This window comes from Dufourea novaeangliae, unplaced genomic scaffold, assembly GCF_001272555.1.
Source record: "Dufourea novaeangliae isolate 0120121106 unplaced genomic scaffold, ASM127255v1 scaffold16, whole genome shotgun sequence".
Lineage (NCBI taxonomy): Eukaryota > Metazoa > Arthropoda > Insecta > Hymenoptera > Halictidae > Dufourea > Dufourea novaeangliae.
In genome coordinates, this window is record NW_015373891.1 from 1,472,860 (window position 1) to 1,493,581 (window position 20,722).

The 20,722-nt window shown below is 41.3% G+C and overlaps 1 protein-coding gene across 3 annotated transcripts in view; it reads right to left on the reverse strand.

Annotated features, from left to right (window-relative positions):
- The window catches only part of LOC107188687 (AF4/FMR2 family member 4), a 302,199-nt gene that overhangs the window by 66,725 nt on the left and 214,752 nt on the right, over positions 1-20,722 (reverse strand). For all 3 annotated transcript variants that reach the window (XM_015577030.1, XM_015577023.1, XM_015577039.1), the window contains exons 5-6: positions 8,965-9,060; positions 6,895-6,931 (exon numbers count right to left, since the gene is read on the reverse strand). In XM_015577030.1, the coding sequence (XP_015432516.1) occupies positions 6,895-6,931; positions 8,965-9,060 (133 nt within the window). The remainder of the gene's footprint in view (positions 1-6,894; positions 6,932-8,964; positions 9,061-20,722) is intronic.

Genomic DNA, 20,722 nt, shown 5'->3' on the forward strand with positions numbered 1-20,722 from the left:
CGTATCGATACGTGGTTCGAAGTACCAATCACCTCTGACACATAAAGTCTATTCTCTGCAGATCTCCATGGAACCTAGGATAACCAAAGCTTATCGGTCCTCGGAGACGTTCCAGCGATCGGTATCCAGTTCTAGGGCGCGGAAGGTTCAGCCGAGACGCCGACACTGTCTGGTTGGTCTCCATGGAAACCACCTTCTCGTCTCATCGGTCTCGCCCGGTCCTGGCTGGCGTATCGCGACCAGCGAAAAGAGAAGTACCAGGAAAACGTGGAGAAGGGTTGTGGGAAGGGGATGAAAAAACCTATGGCCAGGCAGAGACGGAGAATACGGGGAGAAAAAGAGAAACGGATAAAATAGAGGTGGAGGGCAACGAAGAACGAGACGGAAGGAGGAAAAGCGTCGCGACCGAGGTGGAAGGTTATTTGTTACGCTCTTATGTGCTCGCCTTAGCCTCCACGTGCTGGCGCGTCGTTTCTCGTTGCAACCCGTGGGCAGGTGTTCGCGACGAGAAAACACAGGGAATCGACGGTGGGTTTTATTGGGTTTGTTGCCACGGCGGCGTCTACCGAACAACACTGGGACATTAATACAAGAGATATTAAACTACTCGGTTCAACTTTAACTCTTGTAACGTACCAATCTCCCGTAATAGATTCTCCGCGCGTGTAGAAGCGATCTTCGACTATTGGATTCACCTCCTGGTACATTTTTTATAATGCCGTTGGGTTAATTCGTTTTGACTTCTACAAAATCACTTTTCGCCTGAATGGTGTTAAATTAATTTTTTACCTTCCGTAATTAACCTTCGAATTATCGACGACGAACGTGTTTCTGTTTCTATCACGATGATAAAATGGTGCAATTTGTTATGCAAATGGGTGAATTAACGAACTTTTTCGCTTGCATATTGCAATTAACGTTACGAGGAATATCCTAAAATACATATTTTTATGACGTTTTATGAATTTTCATGCAGTTTACGAACCGTTTCTGACTGGTTTGATAATTCTAAAGGTAAGTATAAAAATTAGGCGAAATTGAGTAATTTAAAAAAAAAAAACTACAGGGTATATGGATGTTAAACTTTTTTCTATGAATTCGTGTATACTAATGGGATAAGCTTAATTTTTTTCAATTGAAACTGTAATACAGTTTAAAAGTTATTGTACTTTTGACTGCCTAAAAAAAGGGTGCTTCAATGGCTGCCATTATATCGGCCGTCCACGTTATCTCAAATCAAAAATTGAGAAAAACTCTTAATCTGTATGGCCGTGGCTATCGCCCGTACTAGAATGAACGCAAAAATATTGAAAAATAACAAAATGGCGAAGTCTTGCAAAAAGTGCCGATTTTCGCAAAAACAGCTTGTTTTTCAACTTACAAAATTCGAATTTTGCAAATATCAGTACTATTGCTTCATTCTAGTCCGGGAGAGAACAATTGCACCTACTGAACATGCCTACATAGTTTCAAGTCACTCCGTCAAATGGTTTCCAAGACATCGCGTGAGCCATTTACAAAAATGTCGTTTCGAGAAAAACGCGTTTAACCCTCATCCGTCCCTTGTGTCAATTTGACACAGTTTTCTCCTAAGAAATGACGTTATTCTGTCAGGTGCCGGGTAAATTTAGCCGATTTCAAAGAATTTGCAAATTTAACTATTTGTCACTTCATTGTATTAACTTTTACCACCGGGTCAAATTGACACAGAGGAACAAATTAAGTTTGGAAAATGAGGGACGGATGAGGTTTAAAATTTCAGGGGCTGCTTCGGTTAAAGACTAATAACTTCCTTATTATTTCGAATCGGGCGAAGTCTTTTTAAGATTATAGTTTTGAAATATGAATCCTTGAGAAAATGTAAAAAAAAAAAAAATCGATTTTTTTGACCCGTCATAGTAAGGAGACCGATTAAGGTCGCCGGTCACGCGATCACGCCCTCGCTCGTTAACGCCTACACGCGTGTGCACAGGTGGATGATGCTTACCGAGCAGCGGCACGCGGCGCTACAACTCGCAGAGCGGTTAACGCGTTCCCTCCGCCTCTTAATCGGGCCTGGAGGACTCCTCGAGTCCGTTTCTGGTTGATAAAGAGGAGGCGGGCGCGCCACGACGAACGGGTTGAACCGAGGGAGGGAGACGAAAACGGGCATTTCGGTATTTCCGCCGCGGCAGGAAACGGCCACGGAGAAATATACCAGGGGGGCCACGTTGAGAGGGTAGAAAGGCGACCGGAAGTGGAAGATTCGTAGATTAGATTCGAGCTGGACTCGGGGCCTTTGTGAACATCTTTTAACCCTTTGCTGACCGGTGTAACTATAAATTCATGGCCCAATTTTATCATTGTTAAGTAACGGAATGTTTTTGTGCACTAGTCACCATTGTAAGTTCATGGAAGAAATTTCCAAGACAAATATGAATGTATATTTGCAGTCCAGGGTAATCTTAAACTTATAATGTCCTCTAAACTTATTTTAAATGTGTTTGTCAAATTCTGTGGCTGTTAATATGTAACTTTGTCAGCAAAGATCTGTGGTTTCACTGTTACGAAATAGATTTCCACGTTTTCAGTTGAGACATTTATGTACAGTGTACTCTAACTATATTGCCATGGTTGGGGCTGGAGGGGAGTAAAATGGCAATGAGTTCAGAGCCCCCTCCATGATAAGTTCTATCGTCATAGCCTCAGCATCAGCGCCTGCGGAAAACCTACGTACGCAACGTTGGGGAACTGCCTCGCGTGGCAATATAGTTAGAGTCCACTGTATTCCCTCCAAAAATAAATAAAAAATAAAAAAAAATAAGTCTGTTTGTATATCAAAATTTCCAATTTCACAATAACAAGATACAACATACGTATCAGTCTCTCAATTTTGAAATAACGATTTAAGGGTCTACGCGTTAAAGAGTAAAAGTCACAACTGTAAGGCATATTTCTTAAAGAATAGATCATTTTAATGAGCAAAATAGCGCATCCGCCTTCGACTCCACTCGAAGCATGTTAACACTAGCATACCATTTGTGTGTCATAATTAATTCTGAGATCGCCACTAGCGCCACTGACGGATCAAATATCGGTCAGCAGTATCCACCGCAGCAGTCAATCTCTGAATTATCAATTTAAGCCTCTCGAATCGTTTCACCGTTGATATCGAGGCGGTCCCAGGGGCCGAAAGGCTTCCAACGCAGGCCGTTTGCCGTGATTCGTCGCGTGAAATCGGTTCACCGCGACGTTCAAATTTACCCAACGAGTAAGTTCTTCGCCCGCGGCCGAATATGTAACGCCGATAATGCCAGTCGCGAAATGGCCAATGTATATTCGTGGAACGGGGAACGGAGGGCCGTGGCGGCGAATGGTTAATTCATGAAACAGTATCCACGGCAGCCGCCCTCGACCGCTTAGAAACGCTCGAATATCAATGAATCCACAGGTTTTTCCTGGGGCGCCCCCCGCAGACCAGGTTTACGCGCGACGGATCCGCTTTCCGACGATAGAGAGCCACTGATCGCGGAGCCAAACAAAAACGCGAAGAGAGTCGACCAGAAGCTAAACAAATATTTGTATATTCGCGAACAAACATCGACCACGGTGAAAAAAAAAAATAGTTTCGGTGCGTGTGTGCATGTGGGCGGGCAAATCTGACGCGGATTGTTGGGGATTTGTGGTGAAAACTGTCCACGCGCGGTGAATGTTTAACGAATTTTATTTTTCGCGGTATCGAATTTTTTTACATCAAGGGGGCTAACGATATTCATCGGTAGAATGTAATATTTGAAAAAATTGTGTACTTTTTGGTAAGACTTTGGACGAAACTTTGTGTCACCGAATTGAATTTTAGTTGCAGAAATATCGTTTCTTGGGTAATATTTTTTACGAAATTGTATGCATCGTCAAATTTAATTATAGTTGGATTGTAGTAGAATAACTGAAAAGAAGAACTGAAAAGAAATAAGTGAATTATAGTAGAAATATCGTTTTTTGTGTAAGATTTTTGACGAAATTCTGTACCTAGTCAAATTGAAATCTAGTTGTAGAAGTAGCATTTTTTGTGTAAGATTTTTAACGAAACTCTATGCATCATTGAACTGAATTGTTCTTTTTTTTTTTTTTTTTTTTTGGTTTAATTTTGCATTTGTTATTTTTCTATATATGTCGGGTGTGTTTGCTTGTATTTTGATCTGGTTGTTGTAGAGATATTTGATAGTGTATTCGTTATTCGCGATTTTGTGTAAGAGTTGTCTTAACTTAACTTGTCTGAACTCAATTGTAGTTGTAAAAACAGTCTCTTTCATGTAAGATTCTTGAAGAAATTCTATTATCTATTTAAACAGATTGTACGCGTTGTCTGACTTGTTGTACTGTACGTAGCAGGTCATTAAATCAATCGATGGTCTATTCATTGCGATGCTACAACAGCGTGTGACAGTGAAAGTGAGCAAAGTTCTACAAGCTGTGTGGCCTTGTCTGACAAACAAAGGGAATTCTACTGAATGTTCTAGGGTCAAAACACACTTCAGCAATCGACGTCGTATTCATTACGATATCGAAACTATCGGACATTGTAAACGTGGGGAATTATCGGATAAACCTGTATATCCTCGTCTGATAAAGACAGTATATTCTACTTAATTCCAGATATCTAGAATGACTATCCAGAATGACCTCTTCCTTCATCGAGATATTTTATCGTTATCACACTTATCGTTTAAAAACTTCGTATTGACCTTCATTTGTGATTAAGATTTCTAACTGTATAGAATCTACCAATGTCAGACTTAATAAAAACACCCAAGTTGTTGCTGAACCTCGCCATTGACACTACTATCGCTTTATCATCTTCTTGCTCTGTTATTTCCTTTACAATCATGTCTTTGTGTTTTAATAATTTTAATAAAGTAGCATTATTATTATTAAAATTATTACTGTTACTGTATACTGCAAATGTTTTCCAAACACGAATTCTCATGGACTACAAAAACTACAATAAAAATAAAATCAAAATCAGTATATTAAATGTTCCTGTTCGGTCCGAAATAAAGTAAACATCCATTTAAAATATTAAACGAACAGCATACAATCGTGTATGCTATAAAATTCATAGATTTCGTGACCCAATTATTATACCAATACTGCAACAAACATGTGCAAGAAATACAGGTACCGAGTCACCCGATGCAACGAAAATTTTTCACGCTGCACGAGACGCAGCCTGGCTAGTACTTATTTTACCTCTCCCTGTAGTCGAACCACCAGGGAAATACTAATTACTCAGGACTCGGAGTTTAATGGCAAAGGTCAGCGAGTGTAAAACGCGACCAGGAATCGACGTTCACGGTTTTTTGCGGCTGGCAACGGATCTAGGTTTTTTCATGGACCTTGTTCCCGTGGAAATAATCCCAGGGGCATGGTTTCTCGAAAAACAGATCGGCCAGAGGTGTATACTCCCGTTCATAACTATTAGAACACTTATCGAATATGAAGTGAATATTACAAGACTTTACGAAATTAGTAAATTTCTGAAGTTTATGCAAATTTACAATTCCAAATACTAATATCTCAAAGTTACAATTGGAGCACAATTTTGAATTCTGTATTAGAAGATTCACTACGTTAATAATGACACAGAAATAGTATTGAACTTTATTTAAACCTTTATTCTATTGCATTTTTTTCAAGTTAAAAGATGTTATTAATGTATAAACATCCGCAGTCTACTTACAACATCGAGTCAAACACGTAGTGAAAAATTTAACTTTTTATGTAAATCTACACTTGAAAAAGTAATTCTGCCGATTGCAATCGTCAGGAAAATCGTAAGGCAAGGGGTCACAGCTCAATGGACAACCCTTATTCTAGTATAAAGTAACAAAACTGACTTGAAATATATAATTTTTACAAAATATCACATTTTATTCATACAAACTAAGTGTCCTAATACTTAAGAACAGGAGTTAACGCCCACGTCGAAGATCGCTAGCGGGGCAATTAAATTAGTACGCAATCCTGCGGCTCTATTGTCGTTCGCGAAAAAAGAAAAAAAAAACGGCGACTGGAAACGAAACTGCAATTGTCCCGAAATATCCATTTCCGGCGTTCATCGTCGCTAAACAGCGCGCCGAGAATAGTGAACGGTGCTCCGCGAGGCAATAAAATCTCTTGTTCCGCGCGAGTTAATTGTGTAATGGACTATAAATGTTAACTAGCCCCCGGTAACGTCGACTGTACTTTTGTTCCGTTGAACACGGTTAACTAGCTTTCTTGGAAGCAAATACCTTGCGGTACACTCTTTTGTTACGGGGACTTTTCCCCTTCGTTTTGATACTTGTTAAGTAGCAATTATCATTTTCATGGAAACATATGTAGCGAAAAACGAACATAACGCGAAAGGTGGTCATATTAGGTACTGGAAAAAGTTGTGGTTTTTCTGTCAGTGATAAATTTGAATCGAATTTTCGGTGTCACAGATTCACGTTACTTCCTTTACTCGTCAAAAATCCTATTATAAATTTTATCGAAACGAAGATCGAAACAACAGTTTATTTTTTTTTTTTTGTATCTAACGCTTCAAACTTTTATAGTAATGGAATATATAAGCTTGTAGATCGTTGGAGACGAGCTATAGAAATAAATATTAATTACTTTGTTAAGTAAAATTATATATTAAGAAAGTTCAGATCACTTGAATTTTGTACTTTTTCCAGCGCCTAATATATTAACAAGCACGTTATCGTCAGCCCGTAATGGGATAGGTTTTCCAGGCGTTCCAAAGACGGGAGTTACGTCTCAGGCGAAACAGGTAACAGGATTTCCGACTCTGATCGCGTCATCGAGCATTTCCACTCGACAGGGGATTACCGCCGATAAGAAAGAATACAACGTAGAAAGTTTACTTACGAGGCTTCGTTAGTTCCGGTGGCGGCACCTCGGTCAACTGCAAAAAGACAAAAATACATCAAGGTTACACACTGAAACTGCACTAAAAAAAAAAACAGAATCGAAGGACACTGTATTGGATTGGTTCGGAAAAATTCGTAGCGTTTTCCTGGAAAAAGGAAAGATTGTTCGATCTAGTGACCAGATACTATTTTCCAGGTGTGGATTGAATGTATTTGCTGTACAAATTATTGGTCCTTTTTTCTGTTCAAAATTACATTACTTCGCCTGGAAAATTTTATAGCATCCACTCAATTAACTATACCAGAGCTGCGCAACTGATTGCTCACGGGCAGCAGTGGCTCGAGCTTCCCCTCTCGGGTTACCCCCACTATGGTCCTCACATTGACTCGCTGCAGTCGAAGCGGGATGACTATTGGTAGGGACACTCGGCGAGTCAATCTCAGGTCCATAGTGGGGGTAATCCGAGGAGGGGAAGCTCGAGCCGCTGCTGCTCGTGAGCAATCACATGCGCAGCTCTGAACTAAACTTTGCCCCATCACATAATGATTCCTCTAGATCGCTAGAATATTCTCTATTTAGAAAAAACTTCGAAAACAAAATTATGTTTCTAGCCAAAAACAATTGAAGTTGTGTACAATGAAATTAATTGAAGAATGGAATTAAATGGTAAAAAAAGAAATAGTAAATAAGAATATAGATGTAAATGGAAAATTTTTTAGAAACGCTACGAACTTGTCAAACGATCCAAAATATTAAATCGACCGACATTCCAGGTTTATCCCAATTCTTTCCTACATCCACGACCAAACAAAATTTCGACGGTTAAGAAATTTTCGTCGCCGCGTAATTTCTCGTTCAAATGCGCAAATTCCTCGTCGCAGCAAGCCACGCGTGGCTTCTTTGTGTCCATAAAAATTCCGCCGGCCGCAGAACTTAATTGTCAAACGCGACGTACGTTTCTCCCTCCCCCGAGCCGATATTACATTTCACGGCTGGCCAAAGACAAATTTCGCGACGCGTCCGTTCGGCCGGGAGAAATTATGCGCTCGCGAGTTTCAATTAATCGCGCGGAGAAAAACGGCCGCGTGGAAAACCGCGGCCAGCGATAATGCCGCTTCCAAGCACCGAAAAAAGGAAGGAACCTGGCGCAACTCGCCGAAATTAATCCGCTTCTAGGAGACCACTACCGATGATATCTATCACGGAGCTGTTTTTTTTTTTTTTCACTTTTATTTCGCCACGGTCCGATTCGCTAAGCTCGGCTCGCCGCTTCTTCGATTCTTTCTTGGTGGCTTTCGAGAGCACCGAAACTCTTGACACGACGCCAAGTGGCATGGAACTTGGGCTTCTTTGGGATTGAAACACACGCCTCCCGGCGTCGATCGATCGAACGTGCACACACGCGGTGGTCTGCCTGGTATTATCGAATAGACATTCGATTAACCCTTTAACGACTTTTAAATCGTTATTTCAACATTATGATACTGATATACAGACTTCTGTCGATTATTGTCCCGAACTTGGGTCTGCCACGTGACAATAATCTTATAGGGAGAAATGCGTCAGACTCTTATAAATTCATTTTTTAATAGGTTCCATGGCCTTCCCCCAGCCCCTAGTGGTGGGGACAACACTTGGACAATAATCGTGTAGAACAAGCCAGACGATAATCGAGGGGAGTCTATACGACGGATGTTATGGAACTAATATAATTTCGGAAATTGCGATTTTTTTTTATACTTTGCAAGTTTTTGAACGACCTCAATAGAAGTATCAGAAGAACTGAAAAAACAGCAAAACAAAATTACATAATTCTTGTAGAGGTAATAACTTACAAACCTGTTAAGTTTAAAAAAAAAATCGGAATTTCGGACTATCGAAGTTCTCTTGTAAGTTCGTATCTTAGCATACGTTTCACCTGTCGATGATATAACGCTCAATCTACCGTCGAAATTCGGAATGGATATCCGAGGCGGATCGGTTTCTTTCTTACAATTTATTCCTGGGAGGTCGTACTAGACCGCCTCGTATTTCCACGAGTCGCGTTAATAAACAACGAGTTCTCACCTTCGCCAGCACGGAATTGAACGTGAACTTCGACTCGAGCTCCTTCCGCGGCGTCTGGGCGATGGCCGTCAGAGGCGTGGGCGGTATGGTCATTTCCTGAAACAGAGGCGATCGATCGGTCGATTAATATTTATGAAATTAGATACTACCACCGATCGATTCATTCGATTCGATGGGGTTTGACGGGTCCATTCAAGCGTAATAAATAGATTGTAGGTTTTATGAATTTATAACGTACATGTGTGTACAAAATTTGATACAGTGGAAAGTTTAATGAAGTTTAATGGACTTTATCTTTTGCTTGGAACCTGATAGAACGCAGACTAGTCAGAATTCTGTTTGATTCTTGTTTTTGTAAATTCGTTCCTAAAAGTATTCTACATTTTTGCATAAATTTTTGCAGTCTATTATTAACCTCTCGTTCTTCTCGATTATACAGAGACACGGACAAGTTGGCCACCTTTATCAATGTTGCTCTTTGTCGATTGTAATATAATTCTTGCGGCGTACTCGCGATAATTTTACGATTGTTTTTATTTTCAGAAAAAGAATGTGTTAATATTACTAAATATCTCCGAAAATACTTTGTACACAGAAAAATTGTGAGTTTCAAAGAAAGTTAAATTATTCCCAAAAAGTCCTACTTCCAAAGGACCCAAAATGAAAGGGTTAAAAACCCTCCCATCCAACGTTCACAATTCGACATACATACTAAAATTATCCCAATAATTTCCCAAAAAACAATCTCACATCGATTGTACCGTTAACCTGAGAACAACAAAGAAACGATCCCCGAAAGCTAAACCTTGACCCAGGGCGCCCCGCCCTTCATATTCGCCCATTGTCGCAGCTCCCGTAAAGGGCTGCCCTCCTCGAGGTGTCCATGTGTGTGGGGGGTGGGGTTGTGCAAGGAACGGTCTCGAAAGCGAGACACCGGCTCAAGGGAAGAACGACGGTGTGCCTATTAACGTCGGGACACGCGGTCGGCCACCCATCCACACACAAATATACATATATATATATACACGTGCACACATCGTGCAAACGGAGAAGGACACGCCGAAGAGAGAGAGAGAGAGAGCGAGAGAGAAGTCGGAAACATCCGAACAATGCAGTCTGGTGCATCGGCATGGGCGCGCACCAAACGAAACGCATTTCCACGAGTGAATCGTCGGGACAGATTCATTGACCCGTCGAGACATCCGTCGACAGGGGGGAGAGGAGGGGGAACAAAGAGCCGCCGAGACAAAAGACTCTCGTCGGAGTGCTTATATTCTTCCTACGATCACCGACAGAGAGCTTGTTTACTGGCCGGGGACACCGCGACGAATTATACAGCTGGGAAAATTCGACTGGTTCCCGAGAGAACGTTTCGACCGCCCACGCTAGTGGCCGGTGGTCCTCGCGGGCCGATGGACGAGAAATTCTTAACGATTTCAGGCGGAGAATGCACGGGATATGCAACCCTTTGGAGTATGCAGGGGGATTTCGAATAAATGTTGGTAGCTTGTGATGGGGAAGTTCGTTGGTGTACGATGGAAATTGATTAAGGTTGTGAACTAAGTTTGGAGGAAGATTGGTAACACTTTGTCTGGGCAACAGGTGTGAAGTTGGTGGTGAAATATGGATTTTAGAACAAGTGGACTTGATGGATATTCATTCTACGCTCATTTCTGAGTAATTGTTATGATATAATTGACGAAATAACTTTTGTAAATAATTTTACTGTTCTTTTAACTTGGGAAAAGCAATAAAATAAGGTTCTAATAAAGTTTACAATTATAATATGGTAAAGCTTCTAGGAGAGAATTAAAAATTCTGCTCCATTATAATTTTCAGATAGTAATTTTTTATAAGTAAATTTAAAATATTTAGAGTTCAAGGTCATTTCAAGGTCATACTGTAACACAAGGATAAATGCATAATACTGTTGGCTACAACATACAACAGGAAAAATTATATGCATATACGTAAAACAACATTGGTGATCTTGAAACAACCATTAAGAAATGACAAGTATAAAAAAAATTTTCCTGCCATCCTATTTGTTCCTTGAAACTATTTAACACTAAAACTACCAAGCAAGTCAAAATGACGTGCCAGTACACTCTTAGAACGACGATTAAAATGTTATAACAATACATTTTCTTAGTTCTTTGGTATCTTTTATTACGATACGATATTAAAAAAATTAGTTAATTTATAAATTTGTAAATTTATATTATATACATATTTATATTATAGTGGGTAGTTCTAGTGTTAAATTACGTAAAAAGTATTTCTAAACGACCACTAGTTGAGAAGATATTTAGGTGGCCTGTTTTAAGCGGAACACCATGTGTATTGTACGAACCACAAATATCGAGAGCTGGGACTAGATGAAATCCGTCCGCGTGTGATTAGCCAACGCGATGCGACTCGTTCGTCAATGGCCACCTTCTTGGGCGCTGAAACGTTCGAGCTGTCGGGAACGACGCCCGAGATAACGCACGTGCGTGGAGAAACGCGAGCCAGAAACGTGGACGGAATGTCTCGTCCACTGTGGGAAAAGGGGATTCGCATTGTCGCGATGGCGACACGCTCGCCGGGAGCCTTTGCGCCGCGTGGACGGAATGCGTGTAAAACGGTAACCACGAAGAGGCCTGTGATTTCCTTCGCCGAAAGGTTTCCCGACCAAAGCGCACCGAGGACGTCTGAAAAAATGTCAAAGAATGGAAGAGAGAGGCTCACTGTGCGACGAAACCTGTTCGAAGAGTTTAGCCATGGAAAATCCTGTGATTTATCGATGAATTGTTCGTCGAATCTTTTGGGAGTCGATTTTAGGGCTGACGATCCTAGCAAATTTATATTGAATTTGATTTTGTTAACAGTTTGTTATTGTGTGGAATTTGTGGTTTATCTATAGTCAGAAACCGTCATTTATCATCTTTATTCGGTAGATTATGAATGATTGTGTAGACCAATTCTGAAGGACCGTTTCTTCATAAATAAAGGGGGGAAATCAGTTATAAGAAAACGAGGTTTTTTTCAAAGTGGGAAAAAAATAAAAACTTTGTTAATCTTCGGTCTTTGTAATCTTTTAAAAACGATTGGAGAACTTTGACGTATTTTGCGATTATAGCTGGAACAATGGTAACTCTATTCAGTATATTTTAGTGTTCTATTATGTTTACATTTATGTTTATATCAAAAGTATCTTCCCTGTCAATTCATATATGTATATCCAAATTAGACATGCTGTTACAATCGCCCCTAAAAGCAGGAACAAAAATATCAAACGAGTCCTCATAAAGAAAGTGTAATATCAAAAAATTAGTGTAGTATATTCAAGATTAGTCAGTATACACACTTCGTAAAAATTCTACAAAATCTTCAAGTTATAGTCTCAAAAAGACACACTGTTACGTTTGTCCCCGGTCTCCCCTACGAACGTGTGCACGTATCTCGTTTTACTCAAAATAATATTAACTGGATATCCTTTTTCCCCAGTACAGATTCCTCTCGATTATCGTCTGGCTTGTACTACACGATTATTGTCCAAGCGTCCCACCACTGGGGGAGTCCGTGGAATCTATCAAGCCCGTACTTTGTTGCCCCTTCGCTTTTGTTGTCCTTGCTCTGGCTTCGGACAAAAAACGAATTAACGGAGGGTCTGAAGCATTTCCCCCTATACGATTATTGTCCCGATAATCGAGAGGAATCTATAATATCTAATTTATTAGTGACATATACTTCGAAATATCAATAGACAAACGCCAAAAGTTCAATAAATCCAACGTATCCTCTGGGTCACAAAAATTCACGTAAATCCTTGTAAAGTATTTCTATCCCCAGAACATAATTGACTAAAGAATCGTGCACCGTGTTGAGCTAGCAATTCTCTGCTATTCACTCGGTTATCTAGTGACGTTCTTGATAAATTTTCGGATTAGCGTCTGGAATAGCAAGAAATCCGGCTGGTTCGAGGGGGTTAGAACACGGTCGAGCGCGCCCCGCGAGATATTATATATTGTCCGCGCGAAAGAATAATGGAAGAACGTCGGATCGTTCCACGATCATGCATAATGTAACGCGGCGCGTCGTGGATATAACGGTGAACGGCAATGCCAGAGCGTTATCCGCCGAGCGGAAACGTACGGCGGAACGATGTTACGAGTGAACGTCTCGATATTTTTCCGCTCCACATTTTTTTCCGGTTCACAAAAATTCCCCCTCCATTCGTCGCCCCGTCCACGCTGGATATCATCATCGCCGGCGGGCCGCGCGATTTAAATTAATTAACGTCACGCGTTCCCGGGCATCGTACTCTTTCTGTTTGTTTTGAAAACTTTTTCATCGTTTCACACTCTGGTCGACACTTAATTAGGGACTGTGTCGCGCGTCGAATAGAATTTTATTCGGCTTTCAACGATCGTCTCGTACCGTTTCTGGGCAACTCCAATGTTCCATTTTTCGAGAATTAATCCCTACGGATTGCCGAGTAATTTATACTATTATGTGTCACGTTTTAAAATGAAGAATCGTATTTGGTGGGAAATTGAATTTTTGGAATTAGTTTTTGGTTTCGTGAAGTTCGTACGAAGTCTGGTGGAATGTTATGTATCTTAGGAAACTTGTTATTAGACTGCGGATTTTTATGCAAAATAACATTTTGTTTATAAATGCATGAAATCCGCAGTTTACTTATTATTTACAGTACGGTACGGTATTAAAATGAAACGAAATGATTGAATTTGAATTGTGGAAGGTGTTACCAGAGTAAGTAATAATACAAGAAACTGGAGATCGTAAAGTTTATGACAGTAATCAGACTCTGCCATGTAGCCATTAACGTTAGAGTCAATGAACCCTTGCCTTCTCAGTGGAGTGTTATTTTCGTTAACCGTTCCAGATCACTGAGCAATCTCTTCTACATACCATAAATCTAAATATTACCATCAATGATTGGCCTTAAATTTAAATTTAATAGCAAACAAAATCATTACCAGAAAAAAAAACGAGAAACAGGAAACGCGTTACACGTTCATTGCCACAGTGAAAAAGGTCATACGTAGTCAGACACACTATATTTCGTTTTTTTAAGTAATAAATCGTCAAAAGTTTTTGCCGCTGGTTAACTGTTGGCCTTGTTTTAAATTATACGTCGATATTAATTTTACTCAAAAAAATTCGTAACGATATATAAATTATTCAATCTGTTTGCAATCTACGTGTCACCCATATTTGGGTGACGCTGCAATCGAAGTGTTAATAATCTCATCAACGAATTACCGCTAGTAAATTTCATAAAATCACCGAGAAACGAGTAAAAAGGGATCGATAACCGGCTTCCTCTTATGCCAGCCGCCGCGGCGGAAGGTAAGAAAGTCGTCACACGTCGAGAGATCTCTGGACGAGAGGCCAACGCAGCTAATCTGCGACTTATTATTCCCGGTCGCTCGTGTGCAGCATCGAGACACGCGTGACTCGCGTACGGGATCGTATACGATTTGCATAGACCCGCGACAGGGGCCGAGTAAGCGAAAAAGGACTCTCGGCGCGATGGTTCGCGAAGAGGAGAGAAATTCTCCGTGGGCTTAGTCACTTCAACATCGCTAGGTGCCATTTCGTGCGAACCAGTTCCAACGAACGACCACCACCAGCCGTCGTTTATTCCCGCGGAACATGAAACGCAGTCGCGAGTTATGGAAATTGGACGGGGGTCGGTCTAATGGAGCCGTCCGATAACGATCGATCAGAAGATCGAACGCCTGTCGCGAGATGAAATCGAGGGAACGTGTTTCTGTGATAACTAACACTTTTGGACCAGCTGTGTCACCTGCGTACCGAGTTGCAGACTGCTTGGTCTGAAACTGTAAGGAAATAGATATTACAGACTCCTCTCGATTATTGTCCCGAATTCGAGCCGCGCTGGGACAATAATCGTATAGGGAGAAATGTTTTAAACTTTCGTAAATTCGACTTTTGTCCGAGCCTCTGCAACAAAGACTGAGGGGTTACAAAGTATGCGCTTGACAAATTCTATGACCTCCCCACACCCCCAGTGGTGGGAATAACGCCTGGACAATAATCGTGTAGAACACGCCAATAATCGAGGGAATTAGTATGAACTTCCATTTACTTTGGACCTAAACGAACTTTTAATAAATGAGACCAGTTTTTAAAATGATTCCAATTCAGTAAATTGTTCTATAAAAATCTGAATTTGCATAAAGATTCGCACCCTGATAATGTGTATTGCGACAAATTCTGGCTTATGATATCTTGATCCCACGTAAATTAGTACAGAATTTGCAAAATTTTTAGAATTGAACGATGTAAGGACAACAAATCACGAGAATTAGGGTCTAGTAGTTAGGGCCCTAGATCAATAAAAAAATTCCCCATCGAATATATAGTGCAATGACAACGTATTAACGAGGAGAATTCATCAGAGACTCAGTGCTCAGAGTTTATCGCGTCGACGGTCGATAATCGGCCATCTGACTTTATGTCCCATAATCCACGCTTTTGTTCCTAAACTTGCAATCTGTATTCCTGAATGGGAAGGGTAACGCTTTCGGCGCCCGCCTGACACGGCGTTCCTAAAATCTCGTAAACCTGCCGCCTTCCAGAGGCGAGATGGCCCGTCCTCACGGCAGGCGCTGAATTATTTATTCGCGGCAGCCGGTGAAACAAAGGAGTTCGATGATCTATAGCGTGACTATGAACGCCGACCGAAGGTGGAAAATCACGCGCGTATCTTAACCCCTCGGTTATTTACGAATGCTGCATTAAACGTTGAAACTATCAAATCGGTCAACATGGTGGAATTTAGATTTCTTATTTCACAATTGCGGAGACCCTAACAATGCTTTCTTTGGTATTCATTTAATGACCTCTAATTTATTATATTATATATTTTATATTATGCTATACTGTATTATACAGGGCACAAAGCAATTATAGTTTTTATCATCCACTGTGTCTGTCAATCAAAAATGGGTAAATTCATTATCTAGATAAAGTGTTTCGAATAACGAGTAAAAAATTACGCTATAATTACTTTTCACAAGGTGAAATGGTGCATAAAATTTCTGAAATCCAAGGTATCAAATTCGACCCAGTCACCGTCGTCCGAGTGTGAAATCGGTTTCATTAAATTCGTCGTCGGTGTACAATAGAAAACCTACCGAGAACAATTTCCAAGGTGGAATACGCCGAACGATTTTCTCTTTTTCCTGGAATTGCGCTCCAGTCACGGTTCGGCGAGATTCGACGAACCGTTCGCGGTGACTAAAACGCTTTGCCAGCCGACGTGGTCCGGTCAACCACGCTACTCGAGGCGCGCGAACGTAGTTTCCGGTAATTATGCAGACGCACGCGAGGAGGATCGAACACCCGTTACAGGATAGTCGATGCCCCGGTGCAGCGGCCCTCTTCGAGGAAGCTCGCGACCTCGCATCTGCGGTTGGAACTTCCCCTTCTTTTTTTTTTTGTTTATCGTCGTATCAACCTCCTATAGGTCATTAGCGACTTAACAATACTTCCTTGGTAGTTATGTTACAATGTGGTACATTATTATTAGAAATACGTTTCAGTAGATATCGTTTATAGTCAAGTTTTGTGTTATAATACATTACTTATAGTTAGACTGCGGATTTTATGCATTTATAGCCAATAGGACTTTGTGTAATACAAAAGACAAAAAAACTTTCGTCACATGTAATGTGTTTTTCTACTTTATTCTGAACCCAATAAGATATTCAAGAGAAGAAATAAATTCCTATCTTTGCTGTCGTCAAAAATTACTTTAGAAAATGTCTCTTCGTACAAAATGTCAGTAGAACACTCCCTTAAAGTTCAACGTTTTCGAACGAATGTTCTAGAGGTCCTTATAAAGAAAAAGTATGCGTGAATAAAATGATTAGGAATGGAGATTCGATCGTTTAGGCGGGCTCGGTTTATAGAACGACGATTGCGTGTGGTTGGAAAAGTTCGTTGAATGAGGACCTAGTAGTTTCTTCGACTTCGCTCAAAGTGCCTTTTGTTCCGAAGTGGTTTTCGTAACCGTTCTCTGTTATTGTCGGCCGCGGTACGTTGGGTCAGTCTATAAGTTCATATGTATTAGAAGGAGGTACGGTACGTGAATATTAAACACGAGAAGCTTTTCGAGTGTGGTGCTCGAAACGTGTCTACGAAACGGCGTGATGTTCTATGTACAAGGAGTTATGAACATATTCCAAAGAAATTTCTATTTCTAATCGAATGGTATTTTTTTAAATGTTTTTATGTTCGATTTTTTTTTTCATATTTCCAGCATTATTATATTTAACATTATTAAATAAATATCATCGTTTGGTAGGATCCACTTTCCATAAACTATTGAATTTTAGAAAACCTTATATACTGACAACATAGAATGTGTTAACTCGTCTATACTATTCAAAAAATTGTTACATACCAGCCGTGACAATAAAGTTTCGAGAATGATCTTGCTTCTATAAAAGTCGACTGTTTACTTTGTTTTCTGGACTGCGGATTTTTATGCAAAATAACATTTTTTAAAGTAATTTAGAAAGACAGGAGGAAATGTAGAAATGTATTTTTCTTCTGAAATATCTTATTGTGTTCAGAGTAAAGTAGAAAACACGTTGCATCTGACGAAAGTTTTGTATTACAGAAAGCCCTATTGGCTATTGAAAGCATAAAATCCGAAGTCTATTCATGGGGTTCTAGAGACCAGGACCTCCCTAAGTTAAGGGTTGAATCGTAAAAGAAATGTTCCCAGTGTCCTTCAAAAATTCCTGAAAGATATCAAAGAAGAATTCTACCGACCAGGAGCTCCCTAAGTTAAGGGTTGAATCGGAACAAAAATGTTCCCACTGTCCTCCAAAAAATCCTCAATGATATCAAGGAAAAATTCCATCGACCAGGTGCTCCCTAAGTTAAGGATTGGATCGAAACAAAAATGTTCCCACTGTCCTCCAAAAACTCCCCAAAGATATTAAGGAAATATTCCATCGACCAGGAGCTCCCTAAATTAAGGGTCGAATCGTAAAAGAAATGTTCCCACTGTCCTCCAAAAAATCCTCGAAAATATCGAAGAAAAATTCCATCGACCAGGAGCTCCCTAAGTTAAGGGTTGAATCGGAACAAAAATGTTCCCACTGTCCTCCAAAAAATCCCCAAAGATATTAAGGAAATATTCCATCGATCATTTCTACCGCGAAACGCAGGAACAAATTCGAGTAACAAACGTATACTTCGCGGAGATTCGGCTTTTCCGGTATGAGGTGCACGAACCGTGTCCGCAAAGGTATTTGTATCCTCTGACGCAACGCGAGCACGTAACGATGTTCCGCGGAAGCACCTCTTCAGGAGGGCTCGTGGGATCGTACTTGCGCGTCGCGTTCGTTCCGTCCACCCCCGAGACCACCCTTCCGCAAACAACAAACATCGAAAACGCATCTTCCACGACACAAACAGGTGAAAACATCCCAGAAATATCCTCCTTGGGTGATTATTAAATTTGCTATTATAAAATTATCAGGATCACCTAGAATGAAAGGATGTATTGAAATTAGAATTCATATAATAAATAGTGTTTCCCAGCGCCAAGAAACACAATCGAGACGATACCTTCCAAGGGGGTTAACTTAATCGACATCAATTTGACCTTATTAACTCGGCCACGATTGTCCTCCTTCGATACTTAATCGACCCACGGATCGAGTTTCCCAGACGAAGTGGTGGCGCGAAAAAGCGTCTCGAAATCACACGAGTCCTCTGAGAGAGAGAGAGAGAGAGAGAGAGAGAGAGAGAGAGAGAAAAGAAAAAAGGGGTGGTTCAAGCGACGATCGAACAGCGAGCGACGCGGAACGGCGTGCCCGGCGAGCCGTTTAGACCTGTGCGCACGAAAAGTGGATTACGCCACGATTTATGGGGTAGTGGGGGGTGGGCTACACGGGAATCGAATTTAAGCGAGGGAACAGACGAAAAAAAAAAAGCGTCGAACGCGAGATATCCTGAGCTTCCGCCGGGCCCGGAATATCCCCAACGGGGGCCTAGCTAGCTGGCTGGTTACGTCGACCGTAAATGGGGGATGAAAAAAAAAATCTCTCGATTAATCGAGGAGTATATCTACATACAGGGGTGTGCGCACGATGTGGGCGAACAGGGGGGTAGTAACTGTGGCGAAAAAGAACGCGATATTCGCGTAGAGACGAGACGGAGAGGCCAGTGCAAGCAGCGGCAGAACGGTGGTCGTCGCTGGGCGCAATTAGCAGCCGCATTTACGATGCCTACTGGCGCAACTCTCGTATTTTCCCACGGGCAGAGCCGTGAGAATAATTCATGGGCCTCGACGGTGCTTCTATACCAAACGACCGGGGCAGGATGGAAGGAGGAGGATGCGGGGCGGGTACAGAACAGGGGGACGACAGAGGTAGCAGCAGCAGAGCCCTGGAACTCTGTGTACCGCGGCGCCCATAGACCAACCGGCCGGTTGGACCCGTTGGAACTCTGTATCCTCGTAAATTCGCGCACAAAGTGGAAAAGCCTGGAGAAACGATGCTATAACGTCGACTGTTCTCGACGGGAGCCGAGCGCGAACGGATGGCCGCGAACGTTTTCACTGGTGTGATTCCGTGGACGAGGAGAGGTCTGTTTTCTGCTCCCCGACACGGACTACTGGTCGCGTGGACGTCGACCCCTTTGGTCCCGCCCGCCCGAGAGACTGGTGATTTCTGATAAGAACGATCGGTTCGTTGCCACACGTGTGCTTCGCAGTGGATAATCGACAGAGATGGGAAAATTCGTTGTACAGACTACTGTCGATTATCGTCTGGTTCGTTCTACACGATTATTGTCCATTAGTAGGGGGGGGGGTGGAACCTATTAAGCGTATACTTTGTTGCCAAGGCTCGGGCTTCGGACAAAAAACGAATTTATCAGGGTCTGAAGCATTTGTTCCTATGCGATTATTGTCCTGGCGCGGATCCGAGTTCGGGACAATAATCGAGAGGAGTCTGTATACAGGGAAAATTCATTATATAAAAAATGGGCGTAAGAAAGTTACAAATTTATCTATAAAAAAAAATAAAGGTGATCTCGAAAACTCGGATAAAAAAGGATTGACTAAAAAAATTTCGATCGAACAGCTAGCAGCAGAATAATCTAAACCATAGGCTCCCAAAGTGGGCGCTACCGAATGGGTAGAATGAAGAGATTTAGGGGGGCGTTCTAGTTATTTTGATGTCTTTATTCTCAGTGTAACGCTTTAAGATTCAATGATTGCACAACTAGACTTGGAAATTTTTTTAAATGAGATAGTTCAACCGAAGGGGCGCTAAACAAAAACAAAACTTTGTAAAGGGGGCGGTGAGTCGAAAAAGTTTGGGAAGCTATGATTTAAACTGATTACATTTCATGGCCCACTCTGTATATGTATAGGGTGTTCATTTTAACTCAAGCAGCTAAATTATTTACTAAATAGGATGTATACTAGATGTCAAATAAGACAGTAACTGCGAAATGACGAATTTCGGTCTTGTTTCCGCATATTCCTCTCGGTTACCTTAGTTACCAACGTCTTAAACAATTGAGCATCACTATGCCTCGTGTAGCATCATACATCGAGTGACTGTGAAGTATAAACGTGCCAATTCATAAGTATTCATGTCTTGAGAAATACTTATATGACAAATTCTATCGCCCACATTACAGAAAGCACCAAAGGGTGGGAATCAGGGGTTCGAGAGACCTCAAGTGCTCATTC